At 36.9% G+C, this 24,532-nt stretch overlaps 2 protein-coding genes across 2 annotated transcripts in view; both read left to right on the top strand.

Moving 5' to 3' along the window:
- Window positions 1-5,360, top strand: LOC140153123 (heat shock 70 kDa protein IV-like). The gene is made up of 2 exons (XM_072175764.1): window positions 1-441; window positions 3,049-5,360. The coding sequence occupies exons 1-2, from the start codon at window positions 254-256 to the stop codon at window positions 4,775-4,777; spliced, it is 1,917 nt and encodes a 638-aa protein (XP_072031865.1). The 5' UTR covers window positions 1-253; the 3' UTR covers window positions 4,778-5,360.
- A 5,246-nt stretch (window positions 5,361-10,606) lies between these two features.
- LOC140153121 (P3 protein-like) overlaps window positions 10,607-24,532 on the top strand; it is a 31,684-nt gene continuing 17,758 nt past the window's right edge. The window contains exon 1 of the mRNA XM_072175761.1: window positions 10,607-10,900. The gene's annotated coding sequence lies outside the window, so the exon portion shown is untranslated. The remainder of the gene's footprint in view (window positions 10,901-24,532) is intronic.

The following is a 24,532-nucleotide window of genomic DNA, read 5'->3' as shown; positions in this document are numbered from 1 at the left end:
CTGATGTGTGATGATAATTATAGCACTATCTCTGTGATGCATTTGCGATGCGATACCAGCATCTTCGAACGAACTAAAATACACACACGGGAAGAATATATAAGGAGGAGATGGCTTTCACTGCTTACCAATCCTACAAAACCGTGCTGTGCTGAAAGGTATACTACAGCTTCAAGAGAACTCGGAATAATATAATAATTTTTCATCAGAATTAAACAAAATTCGCAACTGAGAGCAATCATCTTTCAAAAACATGCCTGGGAACAAAGTTCCAGCTGTTGGTATTGATTTGGGAACAACTTATTCCTGTGTTGGAGTGTTTCAGAATGGCAAAGTTGAAATTGTTGCCAATGATCAAGGGAACAGAACTACACCAAGTTATGTGGCATTTAATGACACGGAGAGATTAATCGGAGACGCCGCCAAGAACCAAGTAGCAATGTAAGTTTGTAAGATTTAGGCCTACATGTTTAAATTCATAAAATACACTATTAGAAAAAAAGGTGCAACTTATATAGAACCTTTTTTGTCCCGTATACAGCACCCTAAGCAATGTTTAAGTTTTATAAAGAACCTTGAAAAGTTCTATAAAGATTCTTGAAAAGTTCTATAAAGAACCTTAAAGATTTAAATATAGGCCTAGAGATTTTCTAATTCATTAATTATCCTTAAACTTGTCATTGCTAGGCTGCTGTATATACGGGATAAAAAAGTTGCACTTTTTTTTCTAAGGGTATAATAAATTTTACGTGTTAGTCATACGATTGAAGAGTCACTTCAAGTTTAAACCTTTCATTTGCGGAATACGTTAAAGGGGCATTTCGTGATCCACAGCCTCATCCCCCCACTTTTCTCAAAAAAAGTTGAGATTTTTATATCACTGGAAACCTCTGGCTAGATAATGTTTATGTACAAAATATTTCTTGCAGATTAATTCGTTTAGCAAAGATATCGTGAAATTTGAATTTCGTTCTGGTGCACCAGAACGAAATTACAACGTATTGTCTATGGAGCAGTGTAATACACATAATCATGCATAACTCGCAAACGCAATATCGGAATCAACTGAAATTTTGGGAATATGCTTTTTTCGTGGATATGTACTGAAAAATGTCATAAAAAGAGGATGCTAGGATCACGAAATACTCCTTTAACTTATTAGTGTTAAAAACTTTTTTATCTGCGTGGAATGCGTTCTTTCACTGTGATATGCTGCAAATTTATGATACGCGGTAGCCCTGGTAGAGGAAAGAGCGCATTGTTATCAACATTGTTGTTCATAATTTTCTGTTCCAATCATTTTGTCTATAACAGCGCCACCAAACGATCAGCATGGCCGATTGGCGATTTGATCGCAATATTTATCAATTTATCATGTCTAAAAGAACAAGCTAAAAAATCGACGACTTCACTTCAAATACACATTGTTTAGGTTTCTGTAATACTTTTTAAACACATGAACGTGTTTATTAATAACGGGAAAATAGTTACTATCCACATTATCTAGAAATTACTGGTATTCTCAGAAACCTCTACTCAGTCCTACATATTACAAATACAAAATAAAACCTAACTTTATCTTTCATTCCTTTTTCAAATAATCGCAAGTTTATACTTAAACACACCAAAGTGTTATAAACGGTTATAAACACTAACGATATAAACACTTCCTTAAACACCTAGTTTGAATTTTACACTTTTTGAGTGCTTAAGGTGAATAAAATACCAAGGAAAAAATCAAAATCAATGGTAAAAAGGACAAAACACAGAAAGGCACACGAAAACGGAAAACACGGAAGTAACATATTGACAAAACGGAATCTCAAAAGTAGAACACGAAAACTTATATCAGATATAGCTCTATTAAGGTCCTAATCCATTACCGTGGAACAAGGACAGGTCATGGCAGGGAGGTGAATACGGACAAAAATTTGAAGCGTTCTGGAGCTCAATTTTTAAAACTTAATAAAAGATGGAAAGGCAAACCACTGACGGTTTTTGGAAATGATTCAACAGAGCAGAGTATTAATAGAACTGAAAAAAAAAATTCAAACTTTTGTCCCCATTTATGCAAAATTGAACAGTAAGGTCATGTGTATAATGAACGTCAGGGTAATATCTTATTTTCATGTTATTGTTCCTAAAACCATTGACCGTGAAACAAGGACAGATAATTATATATATTCCTTTAATATAAATTTTAATTTTCTCTCTCGTTTTCATATTTTACATAACAACCAATAGCTTATCAGTTATCACACTATTGACACCTCCCTTGACCTATTTAAATGCTAGAATTGGGCCACAATAAGGACAATAATTGTGGTCTAAAACAGGGTCAAAGTTGCACTTTACAACTTTTGGTCAATTTTGTCCCAGTATTTCGTAGCCAGCCTTTTAGACAATTTGTAATATAGAATACCAGCGTAATCAACGTAGTTGAGTATATTTACACTAGTTTCGTTTTTAAGACGTCATCGATCTTTTGGTTTGTTCCCTAAGAAGGCTTTTGCATAAAACATGTAAATAACCTACAACTCTAAATTGTTATCCTCAGTGTCCACTGCCATTGTGTCGTACCATGTCGAATTAGACAGCCTCGCTCACACGATAAGAAAACCCCAAACTAACAAACAAACAAAACCGAAAATAATATGAAAACACGGATGAACTTTTATTCAATGTTCATTTCGATTTTCTTTATCGGATTGACCAAAATGGCAACATCTGAATTCGTTACGTGGGTTTTTGCTTAAGGGATCGGATAACAACGTTTGCACATGAATATCAATCTTTAATAATTTGCCATAAAATTTGTATTATCGTGAATTCCTCGTATTCAGAATGCAATTTGGGGTGTCTGATGTGCTCTCAGTACCACAAAAAATACTGCGCAAACGTTGCTATCCGATTCCTTAATCAAATCATGCACTGATTGTTCCTTTACTTTTGTTCACTGAACCACCACACATGATTTACACATGAAATAATCTGTATTGCGAAGTAAAATTAACTCATGGACATGATATTTTTTTTATACAACCTCAGGAATCCCAGGAACACAATATTCGATGCCAAGCGTCTGATAGGCCGAAAGTTTGCCGACCAGTCCGTCCAATCTGATATGAAACTCTGGCCATTCACAGTCGTCAACAAAGGCGGGAAACCAATGCTGGAAGCCGAACATTTGGGCGAAAAGAAAACCTTCGCACCTGAAGAAATCAGCTCTATGGTGTTGACGAAGATGAAAGAGACAGCAGAATCTTATCTGGGAGAGCGAGTCAAAGATGTTGTTATCACGGTACCCGCGTATTTCAACGACTCGCAGAGACAGGCTACAAAAGATGCAGGTGTTATCGCTGGGCTTAATGTGCTGCGAATTATCAACGAACCGACGGCAGCAGCTCTGGCATATGGACTCGATAAGAAGTTGAAGGAAGAAAAGAATGTCCTCATCTTTGACCTGGGTGGTGGTACATTTGATGTGTCTGTATTGAGCATTGACGATGGCATATTTGAAGTGAAATCCACAGCAGGAGATACCCATTTAGGAGGCGAAGACTTCGATAATAGACTTGTCAATCATCTTGCCGCTGAGTTTAAAAGAAAATTTAAAAAAGACATGACCGGTGATAGACGAGCCATGCGAAGGCTCCGTACCGCGGCAGAGAGAGCCAAACGCACGTTATCAAGCACCACGCAAGCTAACATTGAAATCGACTCCATGTTCGAAGGTATGGATTTCTACAGTGCCATAACGCGCGCAAGATTTGAAGATCTGTGCTCCGATCTCTTCCGTCTGTGTCTGCAGCCGGTAGAGCAGGCTTTGCTGGATGCTAAGCTTGATAAAAGTAAAATTGACGAAGTCGTACTAGTTGGAGGTTCTACGCGAATTTCAAAGATACAGAAATTGTTGCAAGATTTCCTCAACGGCAAAGATCTCAACAAATCCATCAATCCTGATGAAGCAGTCGCATATGGGGCCGCAGTCCAAGCAGCAATCCTTACTGGAGATGACAGTGCCGAAGTCAAGGATGTCTTGCTGGTAGACGTTACTCCCTTGTCTCTCGGTATCGAGACAGCAGGTGGTGTCATGTCCAAACTTATCGAACGCAATTCTCGCATCCCTACCAGGACTTCAAAGGAATTCACCACATACGAAGACAACCAAACGGGGGTTGACATCGATGTATTCGAAGGCGAACGTGCCATGACCAAAGACAACAACAAGCTAGGAAACTTTGAGCTATCAGGTATAAAACCAGCGCCGAGTGGTGTGCCAAAGATCGAAGTCACTTTTGATATTGACGCCAATGGGATCTTGAATGTCACCGCGAAAGATCAGAGCACCGGTCGTTCCAGCAAGATCACGATCACCAACGATAAAGGAAGACTCTCTAAGGAAGATATCGAGAGAATGGTAAACGACGGTGAAAAATACAAAGCTGAAGATGACGCACACAGAGAGAGGATTGCAGCAAGAAACAATTTCGAAAGCTACGCCTTTAGTGTGAAATCAGCCATCAATGATAGCGATACCGGAAGCAAACTTTCGGATTCTGATAAAGAGACGGTTACCAAAGCTGTCCAGGAAGCACTCGCTTGGCTAGACAATAATTCGCTAGCTGAGAAAGAAGAATTCGCTGACAGGCTACAGGAACTTCAAAAAATCTGCTCACCAATCATGAGTAAACTACACGGTAGTGGCAACGCAGGTGGCAACCCAGATGGCAACCCAAGCGGTGGTCAAGGTCCGACCGTTGAGGAAGTTGACTAAGTTTTCTTGAATGGACAAATAAATAATTGAACATATAAATTGTATAATTACATAAGACTTTATAAACATTTATTTTTAATATCATAAGCATTTTAAACATTTGTAATTTTGAATGTACAAAGCAGCCTGGCATGAATATTATGCTATATATTTTTTGTTAATGCTAATATTTTAGAACAACTAGAAAAAATCCTGTTAACATGGCCAATGCCAAACCAAAAGAAACATTTGTTTGACATTGAAAATGTAGTTTATGAAGTAGATTTCTCTATCTTGTTTGAAACTGCAATTCACAGTTCATTTTTCCACTTTGGCGTTTTTATTTGGGGAACGTTGGCGTTTTTATTTGGGGAACGTGGCGCAGCGATACGGGCTCTGCCTTGTAATCGGTGGATTGCGAGTTCGAGCCCCGGCGGTGCCATCGTGTTGTGCTCTTGGGCAAGGCGCTTTACCTTATACTTGTCTTTCTCTACCCAGGTTTGAAATGGGGAGCTGTTATGAGTATTGCCCATTGAGCGCCGCCCAAAGGTATGAGCATGCCTTGGGCATTGTATGGCAGCTGACATATTCTAATGACAGCGCAATACTAACTAGAAACCACAGTTGTGTTTGACCAAACACGAATATCTATGCCCGTGGCCCACACTCTCTCTAACACCCCACCATACCATCACTCTCTTATACTCCACCAGACACTCACTCGCTCTAAAACACCACCAGACTGGACCACACTCTCTCTAATACCCCACCAGACCCGCACTCTCTCTTATACTCCACCAGACACTCACTCGCTCTAAAACACCATCAGGCTGACCCATACTCTCTCTAATGCCCCACCAGACCCCCACTCTCTCTTATACTCCACCAGACACTCACACGCTCTAAAACACCAACAGGCTGACCCATACTCTCTCTAATACCCCACTAAGCCTTCACTCTCTCTTATACTCCACTATACACTCACTCTCTCTAAAACACCACCAGGCTGACCCATCTCTCTCTAATACCCTACCAAGCTGTCACTTTCTCTTATACCTCATCAGACCATCAATCTCTCTAAAACACCACCAGACTGGACCACATTCTCTCTAATACCCCACCAGACCCTCTCTCTTATACTCCACCAGACACTCACTCGCTCTAAAACACCACCAGGCTGACCCAAACTCTCTCTAATACCCCACCAGACCCTCACTCTCTCTTATACGCCACCAGACACTCACTCGCTCTAAAACACCACCAGGCTGACCCAAACTCTCTCTAATACCCCACCCAGCCATCACTCTCTCTTATACTCCACCAGACACTCACTCGCTCTAAAACACCAACAGGCTGACCCATACTCTCTCTAATACCCCACCAAGCCTTCACTCTCTCTTATACTCCACCAGACACCCACTCGCTCTAAAACACCAACAGGCTGACCCATACTCTCTCTAATACCCCACCAAGCCTTCACTCTCTCTTATACTCCACCAGACACCCACTCGCTCTAAAACACCAACAGGCTGACCCATACTCTCTCTAATACCCCACCAAGCCTTCACTCTCTTTTATACCCCATCAGACCATCAAACTCTCTAAAACACCACTAGACTGGACCAGTCAGGACCACACTCTCTCTAATACCCCACCTGACCCTCACTCTCTTATACTTCACTAGACACTAGCTCTAAAACACCACCAGACTCGCCCACACTTTCTCTAATAACCCTCCGGACCCTCACTCTCTCTTATACTCCACCAGACACTCACTCGCTCTAAACCACCACTAGGCTGACCCATACTCTCTCTAATACCCCACCAAGCCTTCACTCTCTCTTATACTTCACTATACACTCACTCTCTCTAAAACGCCACCAGACTCGCCCAGACTCTCTCTAATACCCTACCAGACCCTCACTCTCTCTTATACTCCACCAGACACTCACTCGCTCTAAAACACCACCGGAATGGCCCACACTCTCTCTAATACCTTACCAAGCCTTCATTCTCTCTTATACCCCATCAGACCATCACTCTCTCTAAAACACATACTCAGGCTAGGCCTATCCCGGATAGTAGGTCTGGGTTTTTCATAGGCCTACAATATTACACAAAATTAAAAGATTTTAATTTTGTGCATCATTACCACGATATAAATTTTAGGGTAGGCCTACCTAGGCCTATTGGGGTTTCAATCAAAGATTATTTGTGTAAAAACAGTAGCATCTGCATAAATATTGTAATTATTGCTGAGGACCGATCGCGCGGAGGAGGACGTCCAACTTTCAGGAGACTGTGATAGGCCTAGGCCTACTATCCGGGATAGGCCTAGCCTGAGTATAAAGATTGATAGAAGTGAAAACTAGATGCCACAGTAATGTGTTTTACCAAACACGAATATCTATGCCCGTGACCATACCTAACCCCCTTCCCCTATTCACAAACGAAAACTTGTTGAGCACCATGTGAAAGCACTTGTTTTAAGCTTTCATTTGATATATATGTAGGGGGCCTAATGCTCATAACACTGGACTGGCCCACACTCTCTCTAATACCCTACCAAGCCTTCACTCTCTTTTATACCCCCATCAGACCATCACTCTCTCTAAAACACCACCAGACTGGACCACACTCTCTCTTATACCCCATCAGACCCTCACTCTCTCTTGTACTCCACCAGACCATCACTCTCTCTCTGAAAACACCACAAGACTAGACCACACTCTCTCTAATACCCCACCAGACCCTCGCTCTCTCTAATACCCCACCAGACCCTCACTCTCTCTTGTACTCCATCAGACACTCACTCGCTCTAAAACATCACCAGACTGACCCATACTCTCTCTAATACCCCACCAAGCCTTCACTCTCTCTTATACTCACTATATACACTCACTCTCTAGAACACCACCAGACTGGCCCACACTCTCTCTAATACCCTACCAAGCCTTCACTCTCTCTTATACCCCATCAGACCCTCGCTCTCTCTAAAACAGCACCAGCCTGGACCACACTCTCTCTAATACCCCACCCCTTAACCAACCACACCCCTTGTCCCATCATGGCAACCTTTTGAGGTGGTCAAAGGAACCAAAATCAAAATGCCTACACATTCCCTTTTCAGGGAGTTTTTGTCAAGTGATGAGTTTCCTTGACGTACGATCCGGGCGTACGATTCAGACCTTTATCATTGCAAACACAGGTATCTAACAAAATACTACCTATTGCGCTACACTGTGTTAATATGTCGTACCTAGTTTGCATTTTAAAGCTTTAAACTTTGACCTCTGGGGATGCGGCTAACATAGAATACATCTAGGGTCATGAGTCATCATTGTACCAAGTATGAACCCTGAGGGCGCTATAGTTCTTGAGCTAGAGCTGTTTTAAAAGTTTACATATATTGCTCCCTGTAACCTATGACCTTTGACCTCTGGGGTCGTGGCTACCATAGGTTACATTTAGGGGTCATGGGTCATCATTATACCAAGTATGAACCCTGAGGGCGCTATAGTTCTTGAGCTAGAGCTGTTTGAAATTTTACACATATTGCCCCCTGTAACCCATGACCTTTGACCTCTGGGGTCGAGGCTACCCCAGGAAATTTTTAGGGGTCATGGGCCATCAGTATACCAAGTATGGGCCCCAAGGCTACTTCGGTTCTTGAGTGAGAGGAGTGCAAAGGAAGCGTGAGAAGAAGGAGAAGGAGAAGGCGAAGGAGAAGGAGAAGACTAAACACAACAAATACAATATCTATGCCCCGTTGCACGGGCATAGATAAGTAAACTAAATGTAAAGCGCTTTGGTACATGTGCACACGTGAAAGGCGATGTATACATGGTATAGGCTAAATGCCAACACTTATAACTTATTTGTTTGTGGATACATTTACTTTTGCGACATACTATATACATACAGAGATTTGTTCATAACTTTCTACAATTTAAATACACGTTAAATTTCGATTACACTCATCAAATTCTTGTTTATATTACAAATGATGCTCTAATTTATAATTCAGGTTCTTTTTTATGATTATCCAAATTTCCTTTACTTCCATCGCTCTTTCTAACAGTTTGAAATATATATGCCTGTCAGTGTGTTCTTTGGAATAGCATTAAAACTGGATTTTTGTTCTTCACATCTTGTGAAAAATGTGCTTTGAAAGTATGAGGAGAATGCATATTTATTAGTGACATATAATTGCGCCGAAACGTACACATGGTGCACCTTTGTGTAAATATTGATATCAAAATAATTATAAAATTTTAAATAAAATACGTTAAATTGTCTTTAAAAAGCGCGCTCTGTGTCTTTTATGTGCATGTGTGTGTTTTATCATCATATGTAATATACCTTAACTTGATTATTTTTGGAGAAATAAATTTCTGATTTGCGATCCCTTTTCAATTTTGCGGACCAGTGACACTTTTTCCAGACTATAGCGAACCTTATTTTCAGACTATAGCGAATCTTACAGCGAACGGTCATTAACTTCTCAACTGTGCTATTCCAGTTGAAATCCATTATGGAAGACATGACCTTAATCTCCCACACAGGGAATGTAGATTTCAAAATATAGTCACCCATTCAGGTAACCCCATTTGAAACTCGCACTCCCTGTGTGGAAGATTAAGACCATGTCTTCCACAGGGGGTGTGTGGATTTCAACTGGATTAGCCCATTTGAATTGATGCAGTTTGGTTCATAAATGCATATTGCCTCCATTTTGAAAGTGGGGATGAATAATAAGATGCTGTCAATATACATTATCTTCCCTATCTTCTACACACTAGCCTGAGTCCCGATCTCGAAGCAAGTAAACATGGCGGAACAAAATGGCCGTTTCTGCGATGACCGTGCGTAGCAGTTGAAGGACTGATGGATCAAGCCTAAAAACACTCCTGTCAGCAATTACAAAATAGATAACGTAAACCTATAAATTGGAACTATTGGAACTATTTGTCTACAAATACCACAAGAAGACGCTACTACTCCCACACCTTAATCAAGTCACAAATTAACCAGCACTCCACTGATAAAGTAGCCTGTTAAGCTTTTAGGTGTGTTGGATATATTGACTTTGTGATCACCAAGTAAGCTATCACAGTAATTAAGTGACGCTATCAGCGGCTTTAGGTCATCTTTTGACTAAAATAAATTGTATAATGATACTACCAGTTGTCTTATCAATGCTATAAAAGGAATCTTATTCACCATGTTTATTGTATTATTATCATTATAAAAACTAACAAATAGTATCAATTCATGTCCCTTGATATTTTTGTTCTCAATTTACAAAAACGATGTTGTGATGATTTGTTTTCCTTTCGGACATCATAGACGTTTGTCATAAAAGGGTTTCAACTTATTAAACACATTCTAAACACTTATATCCGTCTAAAACACTATAAATGCTACTTCGCTAATAGCGACATATATAGATATCAAACATCAACATATATATAATCATAATATAAACACAAGCTAAACAGGGGTGTGTTTAGATTACATACAGGTTGATGTTTGATATTTAACATATATAATATAAACACAAGCTATAAACATGGTGTTTATGCGGGTGTTTATGGTGGGTATATTATATAAGTGTTTAGGATGCATTTAGATACTAATTCAAAGTGCTATAACTTGAAAACCAAAGGGACTGTGTTGATTTTATTTTCGATTTGTGGGAGAATATTCTGAAAAGGTGCATGTAAATGATAAATAAAAAGTTGGCAAAACGCCTAGCGTGTTAAAAAAAAGTGTTACAGCTAGGGATTGACATACTGCTGTGATCAATACAGGGGATCCATTCTAATCTGACTTGAGTTGGTTAACTTTAAAACGTATGCAGTAGAAAGTCTTTAAAAGGTTGTGACCACGGTTGGTATAAAAGAGTCTATGTTGTGACCAACTTTGAGCATAAGTGCAACTGGTAATTGGTGGTGTACCCGGTGGTGTGTTGAAAGTCCGGGGATTTAATTGTGGACTACTGGGGAAAAGGCACCATTTGACCTATATGTAGTGAAAGGGATGATGCTTGTTTTCAGAGGGCCGATAAGTTAATGCCTCATGTGTTCTTTTGAGGTTGTTGGCCATTTTTTGTGGTTGAATTTCGGTTCACATGGTTCAAGGGTAAGTAAGAACTCTTTTGTTGTTTGAATTTATAGTATGAATAGGGACTACCATGGTAAATGTAGATTTACTGAATGGTATGGCAATGGCATTGGTGTATGAAGCTTAAAAGTCTCATTTGCCAATGGCGTGCATGTTGACGTATCAAAGAATAAAAAGGAAAATATAAAGGCTATGCAGTTGCATACACTGTTGTTGAAGTCCCGGATTGAAAAGGGGGTTGAAGTGCAGAGTGTATTATGAACGTTTCCACAAAATAAACCCATTATTTGAAATATAAAAGGCTTAAAATGACGCTATATAAATATTATAATTTGGGAATTTTTTGAAATTGCGTTTTTATTGACGGTGAATTAGGATGTCTGTAACAAAAGCACCTGTAGGCCTATAGTATTCGGTATTGAAGAAAAGGAGGACGATTTTGAAATCAATACCTTGCCTATTGATGTAATTTGATCTCTCCAGTTTCATGGAAAATTTAATGCAATATTTCCTAAATATGCGGTCAATGTTAGCATTGATATACAATCAATCAATCAATCAATCAATCAATCAATCAATCAATCAATCAATTTTATTGACATTCACCAAAACATACAGGTAGGCTGTATAGTGTATTGTCAAAACAATCTAGAAAACTACAAATAAGCAACTTAGAAATATTAAAGTAGAGAATACAAAACTATAAAGAAAAATTTCAAAAAAGACCAAACATGAAATTGGTGTAGACGATATAGAAAAACGTCGTCCAACAATTTCTAGATATCATGACATTTATCATGGCATAATATGCACTGGCCCACTTCGTAGACAAACGCTATACATGGACTTTGTGACCCGATGCTGTCTTACGGCTGCCTTAAGGTTTAGGTAAAAGCATTCACTTGTGTTATAGGTTAACATGTTAAATGGTCTGTTGAATTGTAAGAAAGAGGTAAAAGAGTTTACAAAAGTTATATATAGCACTGAAAATTGTGATCCGAAATTTAGTGAAAAGAATCATAATTATGGTTGTCGCCTATGTATAATTGATCATAATTAATGCATGGAAAAATAGACATTATAACAGATTATAACTTAGGTACCTTTTGCTATAATGCATGGGTCACAATGGTCCATCGGAAACGGGGTTAACTTTTCCAGTTTTCTGATTCGTGCCATGCATGCTACATGTATTTGCTAGCAAATCTCATCTCACATCGACCAACAGGTGTGTTGCACTCAACGTTTTTGTTTCTCACTCTACCTTGGACATGTTGGAAAGAAAGGGAATAGGTTTATCTTATTTCCCCAATTTTGGTAACAGGTGCGCCACAGTAAATATGTATTATATTACATTGTAATAATTCCAATCATTTAAAAGGGCATTTCTTGATCCACAACCTCACCCCCCCCCACTTTTCTCAAAAAAAGTTGAGATTATTATCTCTCTAAATGTACCGAGTGGAAAGAGTGAAAAAAAGAGTGAGAGAGTGAATAGCCCATTTTTGAGTGGAAAGATTTCACTCTATTATATTAGGATTGAAAAAAGTAGTCTGTACACTCTCAAAAGAGTGAATATTGCCTAAAAATGTACTTTATTTCATTGTAGAGTGTTTTCCACTCAAAATTGGGTTGTCCTTCACTCAACTCCTTGAAAGAGTGTATAGGCCTAAGTTCACTCTTTTTTTACATTTAGAGAGTACCACTGGAAACCTCTGGCTACATAATGTTTATGTACAAAAATGTTTTTGCAGATTAAAGGAGGATTTCGTGATCCTAGCATCCTCTTTTTATGACCGTGATTTTTCAGTAGATATCCACGAAAAAAGCTTATTTCCAAAATTTCAGTTGATTCCGATTTTGCGTTTGCGAGTTATGCATGATTCTGTGTATTACACTGCTCCATAGACATCAATGTGTTGTAATTTCGTTCTGGTGCACCAGAACGAAATTCAAATTTGGCGATATTTTTGCTAAACGAATTAATCTGCAAGAAATATTTGGTACATAAACATTATGTAGCCAGAGGTATCCAGTGGTGTAAAAATCTCAACTTTTTTTGGGAAAAGTGGGGGGATGAGGCTGTGGATCATGAAATGCCCCTTTAATTCGTTTAGCAAAAATATCGTCAAATTTGTGTGCCATTTCGAAATTACAACAGTGCACCTATGGAGCAGTGTAATACGCTAATAATTATTTTTCGTGGATATCTACTGGAAAAATGCCTAGGAATGCTAGGATCATGAAATAGGCTACTCCTTTAATGTGAACGTGTTCTTCCATGCACATGCGCATTGGGACAACTAAAATATGTGACTCGGTGTGAATAAAGGAGTCTTATGCATGTCGGATATTTCAAAATTCAGGTTTTGGCATTATACAACAATTATCCAAATGATAAGGAGGAAAATGGTATCTGCATGGTTATGTTTACAGAATTACACAAGTATGGCAGGTGATCCATGTATGTTATATTCTGCAAAATATATATAAAGAATTGAAAAAATGAGCAGGTATTTATACTAATTAATGTAATTAGCGATCACCCGTCTTTCGCGGTCACTGTCTTTAGCGGTCACCGTATCTCGCGGTTGGTTCGATCGCATGCTTTCTCTTCATTTTACATGCACGCTTGGTTTCACATCGCTCGCCGATGTCGATTACTATATTGACTGTACCTAGAACATGTAGAATTGTATATCGAATTTGTCTGGAGTCGGGGCATGCAACATGCATCATTCATGCCAAATTCTGTTTTATCGATGATCAACCTGTAGGATCTCATCTGTCCGGCAATTTAAAAATGTTGCTGTTTGGTCTTTGCTACATAACGATAGCTAGATTTATCCGGAGCAAAATTATTCATGCCTTACTTAAAATGGAGAGGTACAAAAATATTTTGTTGCAAATTGGTACCCAACAAGTAACAAATTGCAGCGTATGACCCGAAGAATGACTTGAAAGAAATGCGGATCTGATCTGCATATTCTTGGAAAGAATTGTCGACCATGAAACATATATTTTGGGCATGCCGTTGTGAAAAATGATTCTTATCGTGAGTTACACAGTAAAATGGTGGAACTATTAGTAAAACTAAACTAATATAGTAAATTGTGAAAATCGCTGCTGCATGTGGACTTTTTTGATCAGAAATTCTACTGAATCATCCAAGCAAACACAAAAATGTTCTTAAAACGTTTATTCAAAATGTTTTAATAAACTTTTAATGTTGGGTTCTATAAAGATCATGAGAACGTTTTTAAAACGTTATTGTAAAATATTTTGGGGAAACATTTTTGCAAAATATTTTGTCAACTTTTATATAACATTCTGTTTTAGAATGTTTTGCATCAAGTTTTCAAAAATGTTGTTGTAATGTTATTAAAACGTTTTTATACCCTTTATATAACATGAGATTTAAACGTTTTCGGTAAAATGTTTCAGATAACTTATGAGTAAAATTTCGGATGACCGTAATCTGGGATCGAATAATTTCAGTGAATATGTTTTTATGATCTCACTTTCCATATTTGAAAATATTTGAAAATGGGATTCAAAACGAGCCAAGAGGTATGATTTTTAAATCGGAAGGAACTCGTTCATTTGAAATTGGTTAATATTGTTTCGCAAACTGGATCAACATTTGCTTGTGTGCAATTTATGTGTATATGTTACGACCCTGTTGAGACCATTATTGAGATGGGTTAAATTTCGAGCATCTGGAGTCGAGCGATTGATACTGACGAATGAGAATCATGGTTTCGAAGCTCGACTTTAAGTACGAGCAATTTCATTGGTCAAAAGTCAACCGTTCAACGCTGCAGTCTTAATACCAAAGCGATTTCAAACCACACGAACACAACCTCCTCGCTGGGAAACTCCAAATGAACCAGAACTTGATTCGCCTTCATCAGGCTTTACTTTTTGAATGATTGAGACATAATTTCATCAACTTTTATTACCATTATTCATTTGGTTTCGGTTAAATAATTGAGATAAATGACTGAGGTGAACAACCTTTGACTCGACATGCTCACGATCGTGGTGAGTTGTCAGTTCACTTCGGAGAGGTTACTGGGACAGAGGTCTTACCAAAATTATCAGGGAATAGATATTCCCAGGATCTCTATTTGAAGATAATCAATCTTTCGTCTGATGGAAGGAGCTTGTGTTGAGCTATCAGGATTGATAACCAAGTTTGGTTTGACATTTGCATTCTTGCGTTTTTTATTTGATTTGATGAAACTACCTGTAATGATGTTATGTGCTTAATTGCAGTGATAACGTTTGTCATTCCGCTCGCAGTTGAGGCAACATATTTAAAGTGTTAAAATTGTTTATTTCAATCTAAGTGAATCATTCAGATTTCGACACTTTTCACCCATGATGTCCAGGGCAGGATAATGCGAATAGCCTCTCGCAGTGTCGTTACTTGTTACCTTGTTCGGAACTGGCGCTGGGATCTTTGTCCGTCTAATGCATCCTGAGTCTCAGAATGCATCTGCCTTTAATTCAATGCAGTAATAATATGAATAAGCGCACAACTGTTTCCTCCACCGCGGGGGTTGAACTCGGGACCTACGTATGATTGCCTGAGTCAAATCATGGTGCCACGCTGCTGTCATAGAAAGTGTTTTAAAAAGGCATGCGTACACGTCGGCATTTCTGTTGTTGCCAGGGGTGTGTCGTTGTCGGGGTGGCGTATTTCATGATGTGCATGATCAGAACATCAGAACTTACGAAACACATTGGTTCTTTTGGGAAACATAAGACCATGATAAGACCAATAAAATTAATATTGTCGCATCACATGAGGTGAAGGTTCTTGGGTATATATATAGGACTATGGGGTAGCGTTCTAACCAATTCAGCATGATCATTTAATTTTTTAAGAACAAAGCACATACATCGTACTTTCATGGGTCTCATTCAGTTCATGTTGTGGTGGCTTTATAAGTGAACATTTAAGATCAAAGTTTGTTCACCCATAATGTGCAAAAAAAGTGCAGTGAACGAGGATTTGACATTTCCTTTCAAAATAGGACTAATTTAGATTATATGCGTCTTTCAAAACAACATAAAATATGTTCGTATTTTAGTTATGAAAGCACCATAATGTTTTAAAAAAGAAAAGAAAAAAAAAAATCAGTATGTTTCATTTGAAAAAACTTTAATTTGGGTCAGCAATGCGGGAAGAAAAACGGCATAAACCAGCTAATCCAATAAAAATGTTAATATAATATTCAAAACAAATCTGATATGCAACTATGCCATACAAAATTATTATGTCAATAAAAATATGATGTTATTTTCATAATTTCTAATGCTTTGTTTGACAATGAATTATTATAGGCATGTCTCTTCACAAATTTCGCAATTTTGTGCTTCGTGTAAACGGGTATCCGACCCCACCGTTTTGCTAACTTGACGAAAATCATCATTTTCAATCAAAACAAATCGCCTGAAAACAAAAGTGGTTTCTCAAAGACACTAAAACTAACTTACGCAATAATGGTGGATGGGGAATATTGTTTTGCCTACTTTGATACTTCATTCTGGACGATGCAACTTTATAGGTTTGAATTTAAGGGCTGGGGTATGAACGTTTGGACAGTATTTATTTTGGGACATTAGAGCACATCAGACATATCGGTTTGCATTCTGAATACGAAGAATGTCATTCTGATATCAAATAATTTTGATTTTTTGAAATTCGCAAATTAATAAACATTTTATGGCAAATCATTAAAATTGATATTTTGATATTTAACAGTACTTGAAGTAAACTTTATAAATCTGATGATTTATACTTAAAGTGTATGTAGGTGGGATGGAAAGCCGACGATCAATTGAAAATTTTGACCTTTCCTATTGAAGATATGGATTTTTTTCCCAAAACACCAAAAAAAATAGGCCTTTTTGGGAAAAAAATCCATATCTTCAATATGAAAGGTCAAAATTTTCAATTGACCGTCGGCTTTTCCGCCCTGCTACATACACTTTAAGAATATATCATTAGATTTATATAATTTACTTCGAGGACTGTTATATATCAAAAATTTGAAAAATATCAAATTTTATAATTTGTCATAAAATTTGTATTATATTGTAATTTTCAAAAAATGAAAATTATTTGATATCAGAAAGACATGCTTCATATTCAGAATGCAATTCGATAGGTCTGAGGTGCTCTCATGTCCCACAAAAAATACTGTCGAAACGCAATAAACGCTCATTTTAGATCCCTTAAGGTAGAGTTTCAAAAAGTAACAAATTGGGATATTGTCAAATGACGGCCTATTGTAATTGGCTGATTACAGCGTGACCGATTAACCTTCACTGCGCTCAATTCATAATCTGCGTGTTTCGAGGAAAGAGCCTATGAAATTTTGTCAATTTTGAAATGCTCTTTATTTTTCATTCAAAATGGTAAACTGTAAATAAACATGATTTTTTACCAGGTTCGCCGTCGCAAATAATAAAGGAGACAAGTAGAAAAAGTGATCCCACCTGGGAATCGAACCCAGGACCTCAGGATTATGAGACCTGTGCCTTAAGGGATCTAGAATGAGCGTTTATTGGGTTTCGACAGTATTTTTTGTGGGACATGAGAACACCTCAGACCTATCGAATTGCATTCTGAATACGAAGCATGTCTTTCTGATATCAAATAATTTTCATTTTTTGAAAATTACAATATAATACAAATTTTATGACAAATTATAAAAATTTGATATTTTTCAAATTTTGATATATAACAGTCCTCGAAGTAAATTATATAAATCTAATGATATATTCTTAAAGTGTATGTAGCTGGGAGGAAAAGCCGACGGTCAATTGAAAATTTTGACCTTTCATATTGAAGATATGGATTTTTTCCCAAAAGACCTTTTTGTGTGTGTTTTTGGAAAAAAATCCATATATTCAATACGAAAGGTCAAAATTTTCAATTGATCGTCGGCTTTTCATCCCACCTACATACACTTTAAGTATAAATCATCAGATTTAAAAGTTTACTTCGAGTACTGTTAAATATCAAAATATCAATTTTAATGATTTGCCATAAATGTGTATTAAATTGCGAATTTCAAAAATCAAAATTATTTGATATCAGAAGGACATTCTTCGTATTCAGAATGCAATTCGATATGTCTGATGTGCTCTAATGTCCCAAAATAAATACTGTCCAAACGTTCATACCCCACCCCTTAACCACCCGTCGATCATGCCACTGTTTTCCGTGTTGTAACTGTACAGATACTTTTTGTGCGCAGTAGATGTAATACGCACGGATCGGCTCTCTAAACCTGACATCACAGCGAGGAACTGAAATATCTTTATTGGTCTATAGATTAATATCGTAGGCCTACTTAGATTGGTTGACTATCGTTAGTTACCTAGTTACCTAGCTGGGGGGTTTACACCCCCCAGCTAGGTATTGTAATCGTTCGGGTTCTTCCGCTGGCAACAAACCACTGTAATCTTCCCGTTTTCTTCCGCTGGAAACAAAGTGAAAATGCACATGTTTTTTTTTGTTACCCTTTGAGTATGAAACCCTGACTTGATGCTATGTAAGAATTATTTGACTAGTGAAGATATGGTTTGGTCTTTTTGAATCATTGTTTTTCTAAAGGAATGAATGTGTTTGTTAGTTTGTTACTGTAATTTGTTATTTAACCTAAGGCACTTAATTAGTTGAAAAGGTAATTAATGACCTGTTGTTTCTGCAAGCCCAGGGAATATATGTGGGGAGGATTGATGGCTAATATGATTTTGGATGTAGTTAGTTGGAATTGAAAGGTTGTTGCAGAAAACTTGGATAATAGTGACAGTAGTTTGTGTAGGAAGCAATAGTTGAAATAATGGCATATGGGCACATGAACAAAGTGAATAACTTTAGGTGATTGCAAAGCCAAAGGTTTTCTTTAAGGTTGAATGTCAATGCAGTGGAAATAAGCAGTAATGGCATATTTATATAGGTTTTTTAATAGAAATTTGATTTTGATATGAACCATGCAGGTGTGTTAAAGGCACTCCTTAACAGTAATTGTAGTATAAATTTATGGGTTTAATATTATGTTTACTATTAAAAGTACTAGTATTAGGCTCTGGCTTATCTTTTGATTTTGATTTTGCACCCGTATTTTACAGACTTTGGTGGTATGTTTGGAAACAGGGGATTAATGAGCCAGGCTTTAAAATGTTTAGCATTTATTTCTGTATGGTTATATGTCCGACCTCTTTCTTTGTATTAATGAAAGTGTTCTCTGGCCTCTTTCTTTGTAATGAATGTGTTTTTGGCTTGATTAGTAATTCCAATGTTTAGAAGTACCGGTATATGAAACTATCAGATGTGTTTCCTTTGCAGTAGGAACTTTAATTCTTTCAGTGCCATTATCATGGCAGTTAATATCAAACTCTAGCTAGCATTTGTTTACAGGCTCTATGTTTTGCTTAAGTAAATGATTGTTGGGGATTTTCTTGTCTTCTGATGTTAGGGTTTTTGTTTTATACTTATATCTTAGAGTATGTATCTTATTTTGTTTGATTAAAACATCTTGCATTAATATATATTTGAATCTCAGTTCCTAATTTGCGTGGTTTAAAACATTAACAATTGGTGTTCTTGTATTTTACAGGGAAATTAAACATGGTTTAAGATTATGCGCAACACAAAAATAGCTTGCAAATGGAATAGACCTACATGAATGCGGATATGAATTCATTTGTTTTCCCTACCTTTTTGTTTTGTTTATGAAGTTGGGGAAAATAGTATAAAAGCCTTTAAAAGGCTAGTAATTGGTAACTGTAAAAGAAGTGCAGGTACCCTTCATGATACCACTGGGTATTATACTGTGCGTGCGCAGCAGCACTATTGTGGTGCCACATTACATTTGATGTAGTATATATGTCATGGACTGTAACATTTGAGCTGTTTTTAGGGGTTAATTGGTCATGGTATACAAGTAATATTGTAAATAATTTTTATTGCACAACCTTATGCCCTACAACAAGTTAAAACTGCATTTCTAAAAGGTTTCAGTGTTAGATGAATTGGTTAGTGCATCCTGGTATGATAAAATTTCTTCTATAATCTGTGGATAAATGTTTATAATCTGTGAGGTAATGGTACCAGTACATTTTATTGTTATCATGGTTATCACCCATTTGCTGTTTTCTGTAATCATGGTGATCTTGAATGAGAAATACTAGCTAGTACTAACAAGGTAAGACTGATCATAGTTTAATTAATTTAATTCTATAGTGATAGTTACAGGACTATTCATGGGTATTGGAATAATTCTGGTAGACCCTGCGCACAAGTATAACCCTAACCCTAAGCAACCCCAATTATAACCCTAACCCTAATCCTCACCGTTTATAAACCTAACCCTAATCCTAACCCTAATTTAAATATAAATTATAAGGGGCTGTCATTTTCTTTGGAAGGGGGGTCATGAATATACTGGGGAGTGGGGGTCATAGAATTTTTAGACCAATTATAGGGGGTTATAATTTTTCAACACCCAAAATAGGGGGTATAGAATTATTAAGGGCTGGTGACTCAAACTTTTCGCGCGCTGTGCATGTATTCTTGCACACAATCTTTCATTATATAATGCAGATATTTTGCGCATATAGCGCGCCTTCCTTACACACACAATTCAATTTTAACGCACTCCACACACTTTCTTTGCTCTAAAGTTTTGATGCTTTCCTCGCCTTTGTTCCGGCAATGAATAATTTGTCTTGAGTCTGTGTAGGTGGAAGTGGGTGGGGGGGTCGGTCATAAAAATTTCGACCCAACATAGGGGGGGTCTAAAAAGATTGTGCCCGCAATAGGAGGGTCATAAAATTTTTACTCCGGTCACCGACCCCCCCCACCCGACGAAGAAAATGACATCCCCTAACCAAACCCTAAAACACAGGGTGCACAGGGTAAACCAGAATTATACCTGGGTAATAATAATAATTCCTATTCATGTTTTAGTCCAAGACACAATCCCAGCAAACACAAAATGTTTTCGACATTCGCAAAAGGTTATAAAAGGTTGTCAGAAAACGTTTAAATGTCGGGTTATATAAAGGGTATATTAAGGTTATAAAACGTTTTCATAACCTTAAAAAACATTTTATGATATTCTACTGTTCAGCAAACAAAAATGTTTTACAAAAAACATGTAAATCTCGGGTTATAAAAAGGGTATAAAAACATTTTAATAACATTCCAAAAACATTCTTGAAAACTTGATACAAACATTCTAAACAGAATGTTATTTTGGGGTTGAAAAAATATTTTGCGAAAAATGTTTGCCCAAAATATTTTCAAAAACGTTTTAAAAACATTTTCATGACCTTTATATACCCCGCCATTTAAATGTTATTGAAAGGTTTTGAAAAAACATTTGAAGAACATTTTGTGTTTCCTGGGTTCAAATATTTTAACATAATGTTATTTTTAGTATTGACACAATATTTGGCAAAAATGTTTGCAAAAATAGTTTACAATAACATTTTTTGAAAACATTTAAAAATATTGTTGTAGTGTGTTTTCATACAAAACGTTTTAAAACGTTATCATGACCTTTACATAAAATTTTCGACCCAACATAGGGGGGTCTAAAAAAGATTGTGCCCGCAATAGGAGGGTCATAAACATTTTACTCCGGTCACCGACCCCCCCCACCCGACGAAGAAAATGACATCCCCCTAACCAAACCCTAAAACACAGGGTGCACAGGGTAAACCAGAATTATACCTGGGTAATAATAATAATTCCTATTCATGTTTTAGTCCAAGACACAATCCCAGCAAACACAAAATGTTTTCGACATCATTCGCAAAAGGTTGTCAGAAAACGTTTAAATGTCGGGTTATATAAAGGGTATATTAAGGTTATAAAACGTTTTCATAACCTTAAAAACATTTTATGATATTCTACTGTTCAGCAAACAAAAATGTTTTACAAAAACATTTAAATGTCGGGTTATATAAAGGGTATAAAAACATTTTAATAACATTCCAAAAACATTCTTGAAAACTTGATACAAACATTCTAAACAGAATGTTATTTTGGGGTTGAAAAAATATTTTGCGAAAAATGTTTGCCCAAAATATTTTCAAAAACGTTTTAAAAACATTTTCATGACCTTTATATAACCCGACATTTAAATGTTATTGAAAGGTTTTGAAAAAAACATTTGAAGAACATTTTTGTGTTTCCTGGGTTCAAATATTTTAACATAATGTTATTTTTAGTATTGACACAATATTTGGCAAAAATGTTTGCAAAAATAGTTTACAATAACATTTTTTGAAAACATTTAAAAATATTGTTGTAGTGTGTTTTCATACAAAACGTTTTAAAACGTTATCATGACCTTTACATAAAAATTTTCGACCCAACATAGGGGGGTCTAAAAAGATTGTGCCCGCAATAGGAGGGTCATAAACATTTTACTCCGGTCACCGACCCCCCACCCGACGAAGAAAATGACATCCCCCTAACCAAACCCTAAAACACAGGGTGCACAGGGTAAACCAGAATTATACCTGGGTAATAATAATAATTCCTATTCATGTTTTAGTCCAAGACACAATCCCAGCAAACACAAAATGTTTTCGACATCATTCGCAAAAGGTTGTCAGAAAACGTTTAAATGTCGGGTTATATAAAGGGTATATTAAGGTTATAAAACGTTTTCATAAACTTAAAAACATTTTATGATATTCTACTGTTCAGCAAACAAAAATGTTTTACAAAAAACATTTAAATGTCGGGTTATATAAAGGGTATAAAAACATTTTAATAACATTCCAAAAACATTCTTGAAAACTTGATACAAACATTCTAAACAGAATGTTATTTTGGGGTTGAAAAAATATTTTGCGAAAAATGTTTGCCCAAAATATTTTCAAAAACGTTTTAAAAACATTTTCATGACCTTTATATAACCCGACATTTAAATGTTATTGAAAGGTTTTGAAAAAAAACATTTGAAGAACATTTTTGTGTTTCCTGGGTTCAAATATTTTAACATAATGTTATTTAAGTATTGACACAATATTTGGCAAAAATGTTTGCAAAAATAGTTTACAATAACATTTTTTGAAATCTTTTAAAAATATTGTTGTAGTGTGTTTTCATGCAAAACGTTTTAAAACGTTATCATGACCTTTATATAACCCGACATTTTAATGTTATTAAAACGTTTTTACCTAAACCAAAAGCCAAAATATAACTTATTTAAAACGTTTACGTTTTTGTTTTTTTTTGGGATGTTTATCATCACCGTTCAACATCTTTATTAACCACTCCCGTTTACTAACTGCTCCTGTTTACTCTACTAGCTCCCGCTAGTTTTGAATAAAATAAACACACTATCTGTGGTCATCTTGTGACTCCCTACATTTTGGTCATCAAAAGTATTATGCCCCCCGTATTTTTCTTTCCGAAAATTTATGACCCCCTGTATATTTGGGATCCTCCTTCCAAAGAAAATAATAGCCCCCTAAGGGGTATTTATGGGGCTCAAACTCAGTGACAACAAACCTCACAACCAGGGGACATTTTGCAGGGGTCATGTCAAATCTTAGAATTGCTGCATTTTCTGGCAATATGTAGGGGGTACGGAGCTCAAACTCAGTGACAATAAACTTGATGAGAAGAGTAACATTTTGGAATATTTTGCATGGATCAGGTCAAAGGTCAGCTGGGGTCAAATCTTCGAATTTCAATATCTGGACATCTGTAAGGGTACGGGGCTCAATCTCGGCGACAACCTCATGACCAGGGGAACATGTTGGAACATTTTGCAGGGGGCAGGTCAAAGGTCAGCTGGGGTCAAACCTTCGAATTTCAATATCTGGACATCTGTGAGGGGTACGGGGCTCAATCTCGGTGACAACCTCATGACCTGGGGAACATATTGGAACATTTTGCACGGGTCAGCTCAAAAGACATCATTCTGGGGCCAAATCTTAGAATTGCGTTATCTGGACATCTGTAAGAGGTACAGGGCTCAAACTCGGTGACAACTCATGACCAGGGGTGAATTATGGAACATCTTGCAGGTGTCTGGTCAAAGGTCATCTGGGTCAAATCTTAGAATTGCATTTTCTGGACATCTGTGAGGAGTACAGGACTCAAAACTCGGTGACAACAAACCTCATCACATTTTGAGGGGTCAGATACCTCCACAACACCAACATGCCCCAGCTAGGTTTGTGGTCTATGACCACCATTTGCCTCTAGTTTTTATTTCATGTTCATTTATATTAATGTAGCTGTCACATCTTGAAGTAAAGTCACTGGAAATTCCCATTCTCATTAAATACACAATAAAACATTATTATAATCAGGCAAATGTTTCTCTTCTTAATGGTCGACTTTGAACTTTGGAACCGTGAAATAAGGCAAAGGCAAGCTTTCCTTTAGAAAAAAAATCGGTTCACAGGTATTTTACAGATATGTTATCTTTGGTTCATACCACACACATACTCTGAGAAAACAATACAGTAATTTGCCTTCAAATTAAGTTCACGTTCCTGTCACGAATGCATTGATTTTGAGCATTTGTTTGCCTTGGATGTGACCCAAAAACGAAGCGTCCGGTTGCGTCGGTGTTTTGTTTTAAGAAAAACATTTTT

The sequence above is a fragment of the Amphiura filiformis genome, chromosome 5 (assembly GCF_039555335.1).
Source record: "Amphiura filiformis chromosome 5, Afil_fr2py, whole genome shotgun sequence".
NCBI lineage: Eukaryota > Metazoa > Echinodermata > Ophiuroidea > Amphilepidida > Amphiuridae > Amphiura > Amphiura filiformis.
Note: the sequence above shows the minus strand (reverse complement) of the source record. Positions and strands in the feature narration are given on the sequence as shown.